Source organism: Aptenodytes patagonicus, chromosome 5 (assembly GCF_965638725.1).
Source record: "Aptenodytes patagonicus chromosome 5, bAptPat1.pri.cur, whole genome shotgun sequence".
Taxonomy (NCBI): domain Eukaryota; kingdom Metazoa; phylum Chordata; class Aves; order Sphenisciformes; family Spheniscidae; genus Aptenodytes; species Aptenodytes patagonicus.
In genome coordinates, this window is record NC_134953.1 from 66,720,096 (window position 1) to 66,739,544 (window position 19,449).

General features: G+C 51.9%; 1 protein-coding gene across 1 annotated transcript; it reads right to left on the bottom strand.

Annotated features, from left to right (window-relative positions):
* Positions 1–6,838: 6,838 nt before the first annotated feature.
* FOXE3 (forkhead box E3) lies at positions 6,839–8,008 on the bottom strand. Its single transcript, XM_076338229.1, has one exon. It carries the CDS (start codon positions 8,006–8,008, stop codon positions 6,839–6,841), a length of 1,170 nt encoding a protein of 389 aa, XP_076194344.1.
* Positions 8,009–19,449: the final 11,441 nt, after the last annotated feature.

Here is a 19,449-nt window from a genome sequence, read left to right on the forward strand (position 1 = left end):
ACCAGCACAGTTGTTGTTCCCCCTGCTCCATGGCAGGGAGGGAAGGCGTGGATGTCCCCATGGTTTATCGCAGGTGCTCGCCACTCACGTGGAGCGAAGGGCTTCATGGCATTGTCCTAGGAGCTTGTGTGCTTTATAGGTCTCTTATTTCCTGTCATTACTGAGAAGAGCCTAGTTGTAATAAAAATCTGGGCTCCGATCCTACAAACACTTATGCCTGAGCTTAACTCTAAGCACATGAGCCGTCAAAGGGGACTATTCATGTGCTTAAAATTTAAGCATGTGCTTAAGCGTCTGTAGGCCTGGAGTCTGTCAGTGCGGGGATTTGTGCCTTAAGCCCGTATTCTGGGTCATTATCCTTTTCATGTCTTCTCTGGCATCTCAGAAGATGCTTCAAAGGGGAATTTTCAAGTTCTTCAATAAACTTTGCCTTCCCGAGCAGCCTGGATTCTTGGCTATTCTATGGGGCAATTCTCCTCCGTTACCTCCCCTCCCCCTGTTAGCGATAATCCTGTGCTATTTCATGCTTGGCCAGACAATTAAGCCCTCTTGCTGCTTGGCTCTGTCTTTGTTATGTATAATTGTTCCAAATAATTAGCCACTATTGCATGCTATTCTGAAACTACTTTGTTTTGCAATTATACTTAGAGGGTAAGCATCAGCTCGGGGAGAACCCAAGCAGCAGACAGCCTGGAAAGAAAGGGCTTCGAGCTGGGGGAAGATGGATATGCGCTTAAACCAACACTGCAGAAAACCTAACAATAAGTAACCAGCGAGGAGTAAATGTTGCTTGGAGAGGGTCTGCACTGCGGCTGGTGGGGTCTGGGCAGGAGAGCTGAGGGTGGGCTGCAGGATCTTGGCCAGGGTGTCACCTGGCTGCCACCTCGTGGGTGCTAGCTATGGTGCAGGAGGCAAAACCATACTCCACTTCCATCACTTCCATGGTGACGTGAAGGGAGCACCTTGGCCAAGTGGCCAGTTTTGCCATCTCCATACAATGTAGGGAACATGTAGCTGTGTTGGGATGCATTTGGGGTCTGGCAGGAAAATGTTCCCTAATCGTGTCTTTGGCATGGCAAAACTTGTGATTTCTTGAGGGTAAAGACTCCAAATGATTGGATTGGTTCAGCAGCCTCCTGTTTTCCCACTGGTAAACACATCTCTGTTGTGGACGAGTGCTGGATGGGATGCTCAGAGGAGTTACAGCTCCATGTGAAGCACCTTTTTGAAACTGAAAATAATGTGGCGCAGAAGAGTCCCCTTAGTGTTACTCAGTCTCTTGTCTTTCAAGCGGGGAACATCTGAGAAGGATATAACCAAGACCTGGGTTGGCCTGACCTGCATTGGTGAATTAATTCCTCTGCTGAAACCCATGGCCTGCTCTGAGCAAAGAGCCAGGACGGCCAGTGACAGTGCACTTGGACAATTTTGTGCTTTTTGACATGTATTTTCTCCAGCCAGGTTAGGCTGCTTGAAGCCTCCTGAAAATGGATCTACAGGCTGGGTCTGGTTTCCAACACCCGGTTAGCAGAAGGGGTTTTAAAACTGAGTAGAGATGCCTGTGGTGCAGATGAAAAGCACCCAAAATGTCTGAGACAGTTGGGCCCATTCTCCGCAGATGCCGTACACTGCTTCCTTTGACTCAGCAGAGCCGATGCAAATGGGAAATAAACTTTCCCCAGGCGCGTACATAACTGGTTCAGGTGCATCCTTCCTCCATGCAGCACCCCGAGGTGCCACGAGCCAGGGCTGCTTGTTGGCGTTGAGATGGCACAGTTGATTCAATACATGCATAAAACCAACTGTTGCAGTGTAACCACTTCAGCAGTCCCAGTACACAGATCATGAAATGAATGGACCTTGGATGCTCTCCCAAGAGCTTGCAGGTGTTACGCTGCTAATGCTCAGGCTCTGCCGCTTTGCTGCCTAAGCACAGCCTTGCCTCTCGGGTGCGGTAAGAGTCCGTCCAGCCCCCAGCTCTGCCATTCACATACACCATGTAGCACATTTCAAACACAAAGTCAGGCTGCCAACGAGGCTGGCTGCTGCAAAGTGCTCCTTCACCACTGCCCCCTCACCTTCGATCAAGGGCCCAGATTCTTACTGTGCTTCCACTTGCTTCCCTATTTTCACTCTAGGGAGAAGAGCTGCAGGGGGACAGCCAGCGCCATCCAGCCTTGTATCCTGTCCCCAGTGATGGCCTGCTGCGGATGCTTAGGAAAAGAGTAAAAGAGGGTACAGCCAGAGAAAACCTTCCTCTCTGAAATCTTCCCAGAGTCAGTAATTGGTGTTCTAGGGATTTCCCAGCCTGGAGATTGCATCCAGCCCACTGTGTTTAATGACCCTCCCTGGACGAGCCTCACCCCGTTCTCATCCTGACCATACCCCAAACCTCCACGATGTCCTGCCCTTCCCCACGCAGCCGTGAACAAGACAGACCCCAAAGGCCGGGATGCTGCCTGTACATGCTGAGCCCCCCCCGGTCCCTGGGCCCGTGGCGGGGGGCCGGGAGCGGCTTCCCAGGGCTTTCCACTGGAGGTCAGTGTTGGCCTGAGCACGGCGCCTAGCACCCCCGGGCCACCTCCCCCTCCGTCACCCCCCCCCACGCTGGGGCGTTACACCCGCGGGGTAAAGCGGCGGAGGTCAGGGCAGTGTTGCTCTGGCCCTGTTCAAACACAGCGGCTGCATCACCCGCTCCTGCCCGAATATGAAGGACCCAAATATAAAGGACCCAAATATAACGTAGCAGAGGTGGTGACAGACCCCCAAGACCCCGAGATGTAGCTCAGTGCTCGGGCAGTGCTGAATCCCGGATGCTAATTTGTTAAAAACTCATTATCAGCTGGCAAAGCCAATCTCAGCGCGTCTCACTGCACCCACTGCCCATGTCCCCATCACGGGCTGACTTTACCGACTCAATCTTGACCTCAAAGAGACACCACTGACTGTCTTCAAGCCGTGTATTTGCAAAGGGCAAAGCATTGCATAGAATAAAAGCTAGTTATGGTATAAAATTTCCAACACTGGGACTGCCAGTGGACAGCTGACAGCATCCAGACAAAGTCTAACACTACCAGAGAGACCAACAAGTTCTTCAGGAAATGTGCTTTGACTAAAATTTCAGCTAATGCTGTGTTTGTTTGCAACCAGATAGAAAACACTATTTATAGCTTGGGAATATCAGCTGGAAAGAGCATTTCTTATTGCTTGTTTTAACCTGTGGGGAAGCTGTAGGAAGGTGGTACAAGCATGAAACACCCTTGTTGTACAGAGACAGATGTGGCACCTCGGTTGGTCTTCCCTGGGCAGCCAGTATCTCCCAGAGGAAAACAAGGATCTTGTTCAAAGCGGCAGCTCATTTTGGTTATTTGTTTCTGAACGTGCAGCTTGAGAGATCTGAATTCAGCCTGATTTGCAAAGGGCTGTTCCCTGAGAAGTCAGACTGTCTTGGCGATAGCCCAGATCGCCACTCAAATCTCTTTGGTGCTCGGGATCAACTCCAACCCCCCTTCCCTGCGTCTCGCGGGCCCAAGATAGGGCTCTCCCCACTGCGAGATGTCCACAGGACCTCTTGCCATCACCCTAAAGGATGACGTTCATTCCACAGTCTCGGAGAGCAAAGAAAGTTTTGCCTCTGGCTTTTGTGTGAGCAAGATCGAGATAGTTATGACCGTCATTACTTAATATTCCCTAAACTCCCTAAATAAAGAGGGGAGGATTTCAAAGGAGACTTGGTTTCACAACTGAAATCTGGGTGATAATTACTCCTGTTTCATTCAAATCCTTCTTATTCACTAAACAGGGACATCGAAAAGACACTAAAACAGATGAAGGGCTCAGGTATAAACTTTACAAAGCTTAAAACTACTCTGTCCCAGCGAGGCTCATGCTTTACATGACACTTTAATCCTACTCATTTGCTAGATTCACCCTAACTGTAAACAAAGCTTTGAAATGAAAGCTTAAAAGCCTGGTTGGGATACATTAAGTTAACCAAGAAGACACCCTTAAGGCATTAGTTTAATGACAATCACAATACAAGTTGCCAGAGGTTTATGCGTGTGAGGATTAATATCTACAGGAAAAAGAAGAAAAGGGGTCTGTTCCCCATGCTTTCCAGCTTGTTTGGCAGCGTAAGGCCTCACTGTAGTGAGGGTAGTTTATTGCCGCTTGCAGGGGGCTCTGGGCTGGGGCTGTCTGGCAGACGGGGAGATACAGGACCCTGGGAAGATGTGCAACCCAACACTGCGCCCCAGGGTTTGTCCCAACACACCAGGATAGGGTCATCTGCTCTCTCCAAGCCAGGTTTTCAGGGATCCAGTCCAGTATGGTGACTCTTGCTTCACACCAGAGCCCCCTTGGCTGAAGAGACCCCTCTTGCACAGGTACAGGGGTGGGACGGGTCTCCTGTAGACACCCCCCCTAAGATCTGGAGCTGGGTGCTGCTCTCCAGAGAGCCCCGTGGCAGGAGGGCGTAGGCAGCTGGGGGACAGGAGCAAGCCACAGCCCAGCCCTTCAAGCACCCTGAGCCCCCCTGGCTCCACCAGCACTTGAGTTAACACCCAGAGATGCCAGGAACTTGGAAAGCCCTTTCCGACACCAGCTCCCCACTCCTGCAGGGCTCCAGGGTGACTGGGGAGAAGCAGGCTCAGCCTGGTCTGACATGTCCTGGCTCGGCCACCCAGGCAGAACCACAGCATCTCCTGCCCACCCCCTCCACCCAACATTGTTTTCCTTTCATGCCGGTACTTGGTTCTCCCCTACCTCAGCAACCCTCCTGCTCACAGTGCAAACCCAGCAGAGTCCCAGCCTGGCGCCCGGTGATGCTGGAGGGAAGCCGGCAGACCCAGCGCTTCGGGCACATGTCTGGCTCTGACCCACTGGATACTTAGGCAAGACTTCAAAAGTGCTTTTGTTTGCAAAACATTGCAGGACCAGGCCCTGGGAATGAATGTGAGCTATGACAAGTGTCCTTTCTACTGACTGTCCTTGCAAGCAATCATTTCAGCATCCCCCCAGTCCATCTATACAGACGGTATGTTATGAACAGGAATGGCACTTTGCAAACTTTCATTAGATAGAAGATCTCTGTCTACAGATATCTTCTGCAGAGAGCCAATGTATTTTAAGGGGTAAGTTTTTTCACAATGCCCTTTCGGAGCAGGGCTATCACCAAGGGAAAAGCACAGAAGCTGCTGCTGGGACCGGTGTCAAAGCTGAAAAGGTGAAGATGGAGGGACCAGAGAGGAGACCCAGAGCCCAGCGGCTCAGCCGAAGGCAGCAGACCAGAGCCAGGCCCGGTTTTAGAGGCAGATGAAGCTGCAATTTTAAGGAGGTCAAGAGGAAAAAAGTATTTTCTTCCCTCCCCTCTCACACTAACCCCACTCTCAGTTTCTACGGAGCACATGGGATAAAAGAATGAAAAGCCACAAGCTCCCAAGCTGTGGGCAAAAGTTGGCTCCTTGGGTACCTGCCTGTATGCCCAGCTTTCGGTCATGACCAGCAGCCGGGGAACGAGATGCTCAGTTTTGCACCAAAGCTCAACTGACATCAAACTCCTCCTTAAGCAGGAGGAAGGTGCAATAGGGACTACAAGAAACTGCTCTGCTTCAGAGGACACCCTTGAAAAACAGGAAAGAAATCCTAGCTTGTCACTTTTACCCAGAGGATGTTTAAATTAAAAAACACTAAATCCAGGGACGGGGAATTCTGCCTTCAAACCTGGCGAGATGCTCTGGCTGGCAGTCCTGTAAAGAAAGAGCAGCAGCCTGGCCAGTGAACAGGTTGGAATTTTAATTGATTTTGTTGCTAGGAAGGAAAGCTACGATCTCGTAATTTGGCGTGCTAAATCAGAATTTCACCTGCAAGGGATTCCTTGGAGGGAAGACGCGTTCCCTGCTGCGCAAATGGAAACCATCGAGTCCAGTAAGAGCTGCGTGGGCAAACCTTGCAGGTGACGGAGAACTTATTGCAGCCTTCACACGGCTCGGCAGTGGTTAGTTACCATTCGTTTTTTAAAAAATCATAATAAAATAGACAGCTTTAGAGAGTGTCACTAAAAATGTAAGACGTGGCAGTGCCACAACAGCAGCACGAGTCTGTCTCCCACTGGTTACGAGACTGATAATTTCCTCTCGCCAAGGTCCGGCCAGAGCCAGAGGAACGGCAGCACTGGACATGTTGGAAGAAAAAGCTTTATTTTAAAAAAGTCCTTTCTAACAATAGAAGTTATTTTTAAAAATAGTAAAAAGAAGTAGTCAGGGTGGTGGGTTTTTTCCTACAGAGGAAGGAAATGATAAACATCTTAAATATTCATTTAAAATCCAGTGAATTGGTTTAGTGGGGGTTTTTTTTGGTGACTCTCATTCCAGTTACAGAGGAGGCACACAGGGAAGAGAGGAGAAAGCCCATTTGCAGGACAGTTCCTGCTCTCTGGGTTGCTGCACAGTACACCACGCACCCACCTCCTGGGTGTGCTCCTCCTCACCCCGGGCATGCCCTGGGGTGCTCAGGGTGCCCTGCCGCAGACGGCATCCCCAGGGTCAGGCTGTGCAGAAGGCACACCCCCCGGGTGCGGGGAGCCCTGCCTGGCAGATGTAGCCAGAGAGCACCTTTTCCAGGAGGGGATGGGGCAGAAAAATAGATCGCCTTGCCTCCAGTTAAAAATAAGCTGAGAAAGAGAGGAGTTAGGTACCCCCACAGGTGCGTGTCCGCACACAGCCAGAGGCTGGAGACTCCCGACCCCACCCCAGCCGATCAGCACAGCGGGGAGAAGTCCGCATGTCCAGAGATGCTCGTGGAAGCCTGGGGATGTCCAGCCAAGCCCCCCCCGACCCCATCACATGTACCGCTCCAGGCCGGCAGGAAAATTGGGCTGCCTCATGTAGGCGTTGCTGGAGCCGAACTGGCCGAGGGGCGACGCGGAGAGCCCCAGGAGCTGCTCGCCATGCTCTGCGCAGGCAGGAGGCCGCATGGCTGGCAGGGCCAGTCTGTTGGGAGCCCCATAGAGCTGTGGGCTGCCAGGCGAGTAGCTGCCCTGAGCCACGGGCAGCTGGGGGGGCGAGGCAGCATAGGGGTAAGCCAGGGTGTTGGGGCCAGCCCGGCCCAACAAGCTGGGGCTGACGGGCTGCACTTGGAAGCAGGGGGGCTCGGAGCTGCCGGCAGAGCAGGCGGGAGCCAGCTCGGTTCCGGGCAAGCCCAGCGATGGGTGGCCCAGCTCGGCGGGTGGCGAGGGCTGCAGGGCCTGCTGCCCACTGATGAGGCTGTCGATGCTGAACATCCTGGGATGCTGTGCCGGCGGTGCTGTCCCAGCTGCATAGGGGTGGAAGACGGTGCCAGAGAGCTGGGGGCCGTAGCTGGGCGAGCAGAGGGTGTTGGGGTAGGGTGCTGTTGGTGCTGCGGGGCGGCCAGCGGGCGGGGGCGTGAAGGCGCTGGAGTTTTGCATGTAGCCGGGGTAGGTGGTGATGTCGGTGCGCTTGAAGCGCTTCCTCCGGCGCAGGAAGCTCCCGTTGTCAAACATGTCCTCGGCAGCCGGGTCCAGCGTCCAGTAGTTGCCCTTCCCGGGATGGCCGGGTTCCCGGGGGATCTTGACGAAGCAGTCGTTGAGGGTGAGGTTATGGCGGATGCTGTTCTGCCACTTCTTGGGGTTCTCCCGGTAGAAGGGGAAACGCTCGGTGATGAACTTGTAGATGCCCCCCAAGGTGAGCTTCCTCTCGGCGGCGTTGGCGATGGCCATGGCGATGAGGGCGATGTAGGAGTAGGGGGGTTTGCCCCGCTGCACCGGCCGCTTCCTCCGGCGGCCCCCGGCGGGGGGCGGCGGCTCCTCGGGGGGCGGCAGCGGCGGGGGGCTGCCCCCACCGCCCCGCGGCTCCGGCTTCACCGGCGGCGCCTGGCCGGCGGGGGGAGACCGCCGGGGCGGCCCGGGGGAGCCGGGGCTGGCCGCGGCGGCGGGGCTGGGCGCCGGCAGCGTGCACATGCCTCGCAGGCAGGGAAAGCCGGCCGCGTTCATATACGGCCCTCGCCTTCCTCCCCTGGGAGGATGGGGGGGGCGGCGGCGGGAGAAAGAGCCCCCCCGAGGGGAGGGGAAGGGGGGAAGAGGGAGGGGAAGGGGAAGGGGGGGGCAGGCGCCGCGGCAGCTCCCGGCGATGGGGAGGTCGGTCCCGAGCCGCTTTGCAATATATAGGGCGGCCGCCCCCCCGGAGGGGCGTGCGGTGCCCGGCCCCTCTCCTCCGGCGGGAGCAGGAGGCCCCTGGGGAGGGGTCCTGACTCCCACGGCTAAATCCCCCAGCCTCTCCCCGGGGTTTTATTTCGCAGCCATGCCCCCGAGGGGTCCCTCCCCCGGGGGTCCCGGGTGCCAGCGCGGCGGCCGGCTCCGCTCTCGGGCGAGTCGGGCCATTCTCCATGGCGCTTTGCTTTCTTTTTAACTGGTGTTTCCTCCCAGGACAAGAACTAAACAAAACGAGTCCCGACGACCAGACCAAGGCGAGTTTGGTGCCGCAGCCAGCCCCCAGCAGCAGAGCAGGTAACCTCCCGCCGGGACCTCCGCACCACTTGGATTTTGTTGTCTTTTTTCCCCCGGGAAAAGTGCTCAGAGGCGGCTCCGGGATGCAGTGGTGGCAACAGCCGGGGGTTTCTCCCCGAAACCAAGCCCCTCGGTTTAGTTACTTTGCAGCCTGGTGAGACCTCCTGGGTAAGGAAATCCTGGGGAAAGGTTTTTTTCTTTTCCCCTGGGAGAAAGGAAAATGGGCTGCAGAGCTCGGGGCTGCCCGCAGATACCTCCCGCGGGGTGGGCAAGGGATGCGGGACAGGGATGGCATTTCGGGGGCAGACAGGGGAAGCAGGGGTCTCTCTATCACTGCAGAGGGGCTGAGCCCATGGCTGAAGCTGAAGGAAGACACTGGACTCGGAAAGCCCTGCTGGGTTTCAGGGAAAACCTCTTCAGGAAAACCTCATCCTGCGCTCCAGAGCTGGCTGGGCAGAACCACAGCCCCCCATCCATGGCATATGCTGATACCAGAGCTGGGGGGTTGCTGGCTGCTTTATTTGCACCAAAAAAGCCATGGGCTTTCACACCGTCCTCACCCATTGCTGCTGAGCATCACCTCTAAGCCAGATAGATGCCCGCCCATGGAGAGCCTGGCCTGGAGCAGGTAAGGGAGCCGCTGCATCAGGGTGGGCTGGACAAGCTGGGGGGGACTTTTATAGCCAGATCACAGCTTTATATGTAGCTAGATGTCCATGTCCTGAGAAGACAGATGGAAACATCTACGCTATTAAAGCAGTGGCAGATCCCTCCCCATATCCCGCAGCAGAGTAAAAATCACAGCTTTCAACTTTGTAATTTGGTTGAAAGTATTTCCAATAGCAGAGCGAGACAAAAGCCTTTTTCCACAGAGGCAAGTAGGTGATCTCGACCACGTCGTATCATCCTCCTCCTTTCCTTTTTAAACTTAAAAGCCACCCAGCATTTGGAGAAGATTCTTTAGCCCTTTCCTTTAAGCATTTCCTTGTGGTTTTATTCTACAGTCCAAGTAAAAATTCACCAACCAGGTTATTTCCCACCATCACTCATTCCCCTGTTTGTGTCTGTATGTGTTTTTATTGTCACTTTATTTTTCCTGCTGACATTTGTGGCTCTTCTTCTGCTCCCTTCAGGGCTCAGGCAGGGAAGCGTGGGTCTAACAGAGCCGTGTCAGGTCCAGTCCTGATCTGCCACAGACAAGCTGGTGTTGGGGTGAACTGCCTCAGTTTCCCTTCTGCCAAATGGGGATAACAACCCCATTGGTTGATGTAGATGTAGATGCTAGCTGGAGGACAGAAAGCAGGTGAGAAAGTGTGAAATGCAGCCTTAGAGAAAGGTGCCTTCCTCCACAGAAGGAGAAAAGCAAATCAAGGGCACGGCGGGGACCATTAATTCACCTTGGGAGAGCTGAGGGAAAAAGGATGGAAGATTCATATTTCTCCCAGAACGTGCACTTAAATTGAGCGAGTATCTGAATGCGGCCAGTTAATTTCAGTCAGAGGATCTGACTTTTCCAGTCACTGGAGAGCACGGCAGGACAGATGCCCAAGAAGGGAGTCACGAAAGATCACTCCAGGATGCACAAAGAAAAATACCCCCCTGGGGGAGATGGAAACCTTCAGCTCTGCAGACATCAGCTGGTGAGATTTTCGTGTCGATGCAAGGATTTTAATGTATTCTGATCTAGCAAGAATGGGTTTGAGAGGGAAAAGGGTTATGGGGTGCGAAGGAGGAACAGCTTTTCTCATTCAGTCATATCAAACAGCCCTTGCTTATTACTCACTTTCTCCTTTTTTTATTGGTCTAAACATCAGAAAAGGAGTTGGAAATGAAAACCCAACAGTGTGGCTGGGTCTGGAGCTGCTGCACCTAAGATCACATCTAGCAAAGGAAGAGACATCTCATCTGGACAACAGGGTATGAAGACCCAACTGTGTGAAGTGTTAATAGTCCGAGGCCCTCATCTCGCGTCATTTTACACACGGTGGGAGAAGCCCTGGCCCCATCTCAGGCTGTGGGCTGGCTGAGACTCCAGCTGGTGAGTATTTACTTTAAAGCTGACGGGACCATTCAAATTGCTCTTAACTTTACCGGGTTAGGACCCAGATGTCAAACTAATTTTGACAGACAGATAAAACAGCAGGATGGAGGCGGGCAGGAGCACACAGGCAGGAAATAAACTGTGTTTTACCGTTGAATAAGGAAAGCCAAAACAGACAGACTCCGATTCCCACATATGCTTTATCACTCAGGGTACTCTTCCTGCCCCAGATCTTTTATAAAAAGGTGGAAGATGATAATAAAAGACGGCTACCAAACAAATGCAGTCTGGGTCTCTCTTTAAAACGAGGTGATGAGGAGGGAATAAATCACAGTTAATAAGTATGTGTAAGTTTTGCCAGCATCTGCTGCCTTCTGCATCAGTTCATCCTAATTGAGTACGCAGAGCAATTTCAACCACTCTTTTACCTCCAGCCCCTGAACCATTTTGCACTAGAGCTGCAGCCTCCTTTAGAAATGTCGCATGCACAAATCGCTTTACAGCATGGGTGAACTTGCTTCATCGCAGAGGAACAGGGCTGCCATTGCACCTCAGAGAGCTACTGTTTCAAGCACCCTGTGCGCCCAGGCAGGTGTTGCATCAGTGGTACCCAGGCCACATCTCCAAGCTGCTCTTTGCAACCACGTGGGTTAGAAAAACATGCATTTGCTTGCCCCAAAACAAAGCAATCTTCTGCTAAACCGCATGTGGTATGGGTGTAACTGGTGGGATGTTCATGTTCTTTAATGTGGCCATGCTGAGAAACCAGTGGTTTTGCCCTATCTTAAGTGAAAAAGCAGCCTAGATAGCTGCACTGGGGAGAGCTGCGTTTGGAGCACCCCTGTTTGCAGAGCCCTCCCCTTAGCCGTGAAGCAGAGTCATCTGTATCTCAGCCACCTCTGGGATGTGCAAGGAAGAAGAGGGGGTGGGGGCCTTGGGAGCGAGGACCTCTCCGGTTCCTCTCCCAAGGACTGCCGCAGTGAGCAGTCCAAAGCATCCTCCAGCCTCGAAGCCAGCAATAGCCTCTGGGGGATGCTTCGATGATACATGACCTGCTGATGGTGCTTTTAGCATGGCCCTGAAATACCCTATCACTTACTAACAACCAAACATTTGTGGACTTCCTTGGCTGAAAGCTGCATGAGTACCACAGCAGTCGGGCCCATTCCCACCTTCAGCGCATCCCTATCTGAATCCATCCATGCTCCAAACTCCCAGATGGAGACCCTCAGAAGAAGCTTGAGAGACCCTCCCACCACAGTTACTCTGTGTGATGGGAAGGCTTCGCCACCAGAAGGTGAATCACATCACTCACATGAGGGCTCCGTACATTAGGATGAGGCGACTACAGCTAGGGGGAGCAGGGGGAAATCCTTTCCTCCTGGGAGACTTCCTTCATGGGATGCCACCTCTCCGAGAAGGAACGTGTGATGGAGAACAGCAACAAGAACAAAACAGGAGACCCGGAGGGTCGACCCTGTGGCTTGTAACCACAACTAGCACACGTGCAGGAGTCGGGGCACCACGCTGCTCAGCTACAGGAATCAGCAGCCATGCAAAAACCGGCCCAGGACACCGGGCAATGACAGCCTGGGGTCAAAGGAGCCACAATTAAACACCCTTCCTGAGCTATTCCATTTCTTCAAGACGCAGGAAGCAGATAACCAAAGCAAATAAATTCTTCCTGAGAACTAACTCTTTGAGTCACTAATGTATTTGTAGGAAATCGTGCAGCAAGGTCTAGGCAAAACCATTTCTTCACAAAACGTATAGGTAAAGCATTTACCAAACTGGGGAACATCAGGGAAAAATTCCTAAAGAAAGAACCTTGCAAACTATTTTTCACCTTTGTAGGGAAGTTTTTTTTTCCCACTACAACCAGTCAAGATTTTCTTCCCCAAATTAATTTTGATGTAAAACTTGAGAAGTTTTCATTTATCCCTATGGAAAGAAAGGGGATGGGAGAAAAAAAAAAACCTTCCTTTTTTGTTGTCTGTTTACCAAAAATAATATTCTTAACAGAAGCATCTATTGGTTTAAACTTGAAAGAAAACAAAAAAGATTCTAAGGGACTTGAACAATTGAAAACCATGATTCAGGGGCAAAATTTGGTTTGGAGTTTTGGAGACTTGGCTTCTATAAACTTTGGTGCTTTTTTTGTTCAAGACAAACCTCAATATTTGGGGTCAATAAATATTTAATTTTCCATTTTTCTGGAACAAAAAACCCCCCAGAATTCCTGCCCCAGGTCCGTACCTCATGGCCAAAAGCCAAGCCTAAGAAAAGGCCAAGCACAAGGGCCAGGCTGAGCTGGTCCCTCTCCGTGGTGGCTCATCTGTCCTGCCTGGTGGCTTCAACACACTGAGAAGAGCAAAGCATGGGTCATGCACGGGGTTAGTAAGGAACATTTAAGTATTTGTTTTTATAAAGCAATATTAAATACTGTAGAAACCCAAAGGGGCTGTTATGATCATTGTGATACAACCACAGCACAGGTCCAAAAAACATCTCTTGGTGAGCATGCCCTACAAACATGCTGCTCTGAGCAGGGCACAGCTTTGACTGTCCTCTGACCATCCTTCTGTCCTGGAAGGATTCAGGCTATGCAGCAACCAGAAGAAACCATCACACAAAATTACTGAGGACAACCCCTGTAATAGCAAACCTTCACAAGAAAACTTGGTCTCCTGCTTTCCTATTATTCCTATTATTATTATTATTACTATTTCCTTACCTCTGATTCTCCTTAAAAATTGTCCCTTCCCAATAAAACGCTGATGGACACTGGCCAGGTTTCCCAGGTTTTGTTCACAGGATGCGAGGTAGGTGGTTAAAGCTCAGTGCCCTGCAGGGTCATTCTACAAGGCTCGTTCATGGCTGCTCCTCAGAAATTTTGATGCTTTCACTGTATAAATAGGCAGCCATGTCCACGGGAGAAGCCTTTGCAAATCCATTTGAGGAGCATGAGAATGGGACAGGAACAGGCAGGAAAACAGCCTGGACACAGGCAATGAAGCAGGAGCGTTTTGTGCACTGCCCACACTATTTCCTTCTCCCTGACCCCACACGTAAGCCCAAGCCCTCCCCACGCTGGGAAGCCCTGCCTCTGCCCCAATGCTTGCTACCTGCCACATGAGAGGCATTTCTGCTGCACAGACCCTGTCTATACCACAGCTCCAGCTAGCCCCCCCAAACCTGCCGAGGCCTGCGTTTTTCAATGAAATCGAGGAACTGATGCCCACGTGCCCCAGATGCTGCACACCAGGGCTCCCAGGCAAGGACTTCACTGCAAAATGTTCCCTCTTCCTTGACCATTTGTTACTCTCTTACAACTACCAGACCAATTAGTTGCAAGCCCAGGCAGACGGTTAAAATCCCACCTTGCTAGCTCACTACCCGCTCTCTTTTTCCTCTGTTTAATGCTTCTGCCAGCAGTGATTTCATTCACTCCAACCATAACAGCCTTTTCCCTCCCCTTAGGCCAGGAGCACACCTCTGTCATGGAAAATTTCCCTCCGTCTTGTACCTTCAGCCCTATCTGCCTGCAGCTGGGCTGGCAGGTTGTTTTTTTCTCACTGCTTAAAATGCCTTTGAAACAAAGGCTCTTTAATCCCCCCAGCCTAGCCAGGCACCTCTGTCAATCCCCTCCTGGTAGTGCAGACAGAGCGCGAACCTCAGCAGGAGGTATGGAGCACCCCACGATCTGGTGGGACCAGGTGGATGGAGGCTGGGTAAGACATCGGGTTTCCTGAGATGGTGGGGATGGAGCAGGGCTGGGAGTGGGGAGAGCGTCCCAGCCAGGGTGCAGAGGTGAAGGCACGAGATAGCGATGGTGATCAGGGGGGGAAGAAGAGCAGAGATCCTCCCACCCAGTGCACATGCTCACTTACTAGCCTGGAGAGGGGTCTCCAAGGCCCACAGCACTGATGGGGAGCCAGGGGCTGGCAGCCAAGCACAACGCCTCTGCTGGGCATCCTAAAGCCTGGCAAGAGAAGAGGCAAGTCCAGGAGCAAAATACCTACCTTCAAGTTTCCCAGACGTAGAGGGGGTGGCCTGGCCATTGCCCAGCCCTTCTGCCCAAAATGAGAACATCTCGCCACATGCCTGTGTTGGTGGAGAAGCTTGTTGTCTGGAAAGGAGGCAACTTGTCTAAGGTTGTGAAGACCTTATCTGCCTTTGAGACCACTACACAAATGACCAATAACTAAAATGTCATTCAATGACTTCAAAGTGCATGTGGCGCAGGAAAAGGGTCTCCAGCCATGACAGGCCAGTGTTCATCACATCATTTCCTCGTGAGAAGGCAAGAGAGATGATTCAGACTCAAATCAGACTGGACAAGTATGAATCACAGTGTTTGTCTCACATTCCTCCTAGCCAAAACCATCCCTGCCTGGTGTTACTTGGGGCTGGGAGAATCAACCCAGACAAGTCTTTATTTTGGGGATCCACAGAGATTCAGTTAATTCCTTTCCACCTGCCACTTCTGAAGTGCTGTGGACACCGGGGTCCTTCAGCTGAGATGAGAATCTCCATATCACAGCAGTGTTTGATGCAGCTAGGCAGCTGGTACCAGCACCCAGGTTCTGGGTGGTTTCTGTCAGAGCGGAGTGCCTGAGGAGAGCATCTGGGGTTCATCCATCATCGCTTGCCCTGAAGTAGCTGTTCTGGAGGACCACACCACATCACTTCTGTTTCTGCAGTGGTACCCCAGCTGCATCCTGGCTAGTCAAGATGTGGGCTTTGCTGAATTGCTGCTGTTTGGATGAGAAACAGTTGATGCCAGTCAGCAGTATATTTGGGCCAGCTCTATGACCTAGGGAGGCTGGTTCCCACAAAAGCAGCACTTGCATCTCCCCAGCCCCTCCAAGCAGTGTGAGCTATGGGGACCCTGGCCTCTGCTGGGGCTCCAAGCCCCTCTCACACCTCTTTCTGTTGGCTTTTTGTCTTTGTGCCTGCAGCTCCCACGGCTGTCCTGCAACTCATTTTCCCTGCTCACAGTCCTCACTCCAGGCACTATGACTATCACTGATTTGCTCATCTTGTGGCAGGAAACCCCGCTGGTCCACACAGGGGTGGACTTGAGAGAGGTCCGAAGCACCCCCACTCCCGGTCCTGCCTCTTCTCTGTTCATGTTTCCAGCTTGAAACCACATTGTAGCCTGGACCAGAAGGGTCAATACGATGCTCGAGAGGAACTGCAGTTTTTGATAACATAGCAGGCTGAAGAGGTCTCAGAGTTCATCTAGAAGGTTGGCCATAAGGCCAACTCCATCCGGTCATGTCACCTTGAGTATAAACAATGAGGGAGATGGATTTGGACTTGAAATCTGGCTTGGATCCTGGTTACCCAACAGGATAGGTGCAAAACAGGACATTGACCTCCCCCACCAGCTGAGCATGGAAGAGAGCTCAGCCCACCCCACATCTCAGCATCAAGGAGGGCCCGTGAGCATGGAGCAGACACCACACGATGTCAGCATCAAGCACCCTTCTTTAAAAACGTCCAATACAATACGCCTTTGGGGAAAGGTGAGAAATTATTTTGCCCATTTCTAAATGGGGATAGCAAGTGGAGTATAAAGGACTGACTCATCTGGAGTAAAGCAGCAAGCTAGTGGCATAATCAGGACCAGAGTTCAAATACTCTCTGATGGAACCAAGAAACATACTCCTGTTGACTTTGCAGACGCATCTAATTAGTGTCTCTGGAAGCTTTTCCCCACATACATCATATTGTTTGAATTACACTGCATGTATTTCATGCGTTTAGTTTTTGTTTGCATGAAACACATTTTTACCATGACTCTGTAGGATGGAGCTGATGGCTTAACCATACAGGTTAAGTTTCCTCTGAACATTCATAATTTAGCTTTTGAATAGGAATGGGCAAATAATGGACTCTGTGGTGGAGTTTCCTGAATGAAAAACCCATGGTGAAACAGCACAAGAACCTTCTTTTTCCACTGCAGCCAGAGCTTCTGTATTTGTCTCACCACCTTTTCCTCTGCCTGCTCCATCTGATGGGCTTGAGAGGAGAGGGGTCAGCAGCAAAAAGGCTGTCTGTGAAGCATGGCAGGCCAGCTGAGACCCGAGATGCTGAAGTGCCAGGGGAAAGGAGGGATTTCTCCCCCAGGGATGACCAAGAGGATGTTTTGTTCTTGCAGAAAAAATGTTGAATGAAATACTTCAGCAGAGCTTCGTGATGGGAGCCAGGCTGGGAGGGAGGTGGGGTCCCTTAGTGCTATAGGAAGAAACCCCCTTCGAAATGGCATGAAATCATCAACTAGAAAACAGCAGTTGAAGGTATCCAGGAGGTAACAGGGGCAGTCCTGATACAGATTTCTGCAGGCACAGGAGAAGTCAGGAGGCAAAACTTGAGCACCAACTGCTCCCTTCCCCTTTCTTGGTCAGTTTGCTGTACTACTTACTCTTCTTTGGAGGATGCTCAAATGATTGAATGTTACCCATTTTCTTTCCACTAAACTTGGAGCGCACAAACTTTGCACAAATTTTCCTGCCTTGTGTCTCTCTTAGTAGGCATGGCATATCTTCAAAGACCTAAAAGATCAAAAATGAGCAGCTTGTCCCCCACCACACAGGGAGGGAAACTGAGGCAGGGGGAGACCCACAGGAAACCTGGAGCAAGCCTGGGCGTGGGTCAAAAAAGAAGAAAGTCAGGATCTAGTCATCATTTTTCCCGCATAAAGAGTCTGGGAGAGGTTTGTAAGAGCAATTTAGGAACGCAGCTCCCATCCAAACCAATGAGAACTGGGCAGTTGCATCCTGCCATAGAGTTTTTAAAGAAAAAAAAAATCAACAGCAACATAAAGCACTCCTAAGAGGCACAAACATGTTCAGGCAGAGTGGAAGCCAAAAGAACTGTCTTGAGTACCAGATGAACAGCACATCAACACCGAGATATTTGAGATACATACTTAACCGCAGGGCTGAAGGGGTTAAGAGGAGCCCCGGCAAGCAGCCAGCAGCATGCTGGCACCCACCGGAGATTTCAGCAACTTCCACCACAGATTTAGCTGGTTGCGAACAGGTCCTAATGGCTTTGCCTTGTAGAGCCACAAAATCCAGAGGCTGACTGCTGCCATGGGCTTCCACTGCTTAGTCTCCCCTAAGGAAAAGGGGGCCAGACGCAGCCTCCAGCAGTCAACAAAATCCCAGAGGATAAAAGATGAGCAAAGGAGGATGGAAGGGCTTTTCAACAGTCAGGTGTCTGTGCTGTAAGCATCCTGTGGGACCGAGGTTGGCCTCCTTTCCAGGGCTGCCAACCCTTGTGTTTTCATCGCAGGTTTGTCAGAGTGGGAAGGATTTATTCCCATTGGTTTTTTTTCCTTACAACACAGCTGAGGAGTCCTGATTGCAAAGGACAATGTGAAAACCGTGATCCTTCATGCACACCCCCAGAGGGCAAAGAAAGATCCAGTGTTGCTGATTGTGGTGAAAGCAGGCAGATGGGGAAAAATGCTCTTTTTCTTTTTAAGCCAGTCTCAAGAATTTGGCTGGCCTAAGCACCAAGCCTGAGGTCCTTCGGGTCCCCCATCATCAGCTGCCAGGAACACATCGCAGTGCTGAGCAGACCCCACAGAGGGGATGTCAGCACCGGCTGAGCAACAGTCCTTGGCCTCTGGAGATAGGAAGTCACTTCTTCACCAAAGCCAAGACTGACTGAGAACCTCTCCGGGGAGCAAATCGCAGCACGCGCCGTCCGTCAGCAGAAGCCATTGCCAACTGCTCTCATGGGGCCACCAGCCAAGAGCTGGGCTTGGGATAACTGTATCAAAATTCATTAACCTAATTATTGCTTGTGTTCCCTGGGCGGGTGGAGAGGGACTTAAACAAGCAGAATAGGCATGCTACGTAGCAGGCGGTACCTCCGCACAGCCAGTGACAGGACTTGCAAGGAGGCTCTGCCTCTTTCTTCACTGTTTCCCCTACATACACTCAAATTACAAATTGGGCAACCCCACGCTCAGCAAGTGCCTCGTTCTGCAAACAGAGACTCGATGTCCCAGAGGGGCTCACAGGCCTCATTCAGGCTGGTGCTTGGGAAGAAACGCCCCCATTCCTACCCATTCTGGGGAAAACCAGTGGCAACGGCGGCCCCAGGCTAAGCCTGCCATGGGATGCTCTCTGCAGGATCCAGACCAGAGCCCTGCACACCACATATGCCATGGGGGCAGGAGCAGAGCAGCCCCATGCTACCTGGTCTCCCTTGGCCACCTTCAGAACATCGCTGCACAAACGTCCCTGCAAAGGAGGAGCTGACGGTAATTTCCCCCCTCTTGCGGCTGCCTTCTCTGGATGTCCCCACAGCAGATGCTGTGGTCATCACAGCCAGGGTGATTTCCATGGGCTTGATGAGAGCAGACTATGTCCCACCTCTCATCTGACCCAGACCAAATGTTCTCCAGATCCTCCACAGAGCAACCAAAATCGTGAACAGAAAGGCAGGACATGCCGGAAAGGCCCTCGACAAACAGTTTACTCATATGCAGCAAGGGTGGAACAGGCTAGTTTCATCTTTCTGGTTGGGGTGGGGAAGATTTCAGGTGGATTTATCAGCTCTCAGCAGCGCTTTGATCTGTTGACTTGGACAGGAGCAGAATCAGACCAGTGCTGAGCATGTCCAACACCCTTCTTCCCACCGTAAGACCCAACCAGGACACAAAGTCATAATTCCCCTTATGTATCTGGGGAGCTCCCCCACAGACCATTTGGGGAGCAGGACAGAAAAGATTCTTGGGGTGTAGGAAACCAATGGAGGGTAATTTCTCAGGTGGGACATCTTGGCTCAACTACATAGAAGAAACGCATTACCAGCCTTGATAATGGGTTGATAGCTGCTGACCATTGCTCAGCAGAGTAACTTG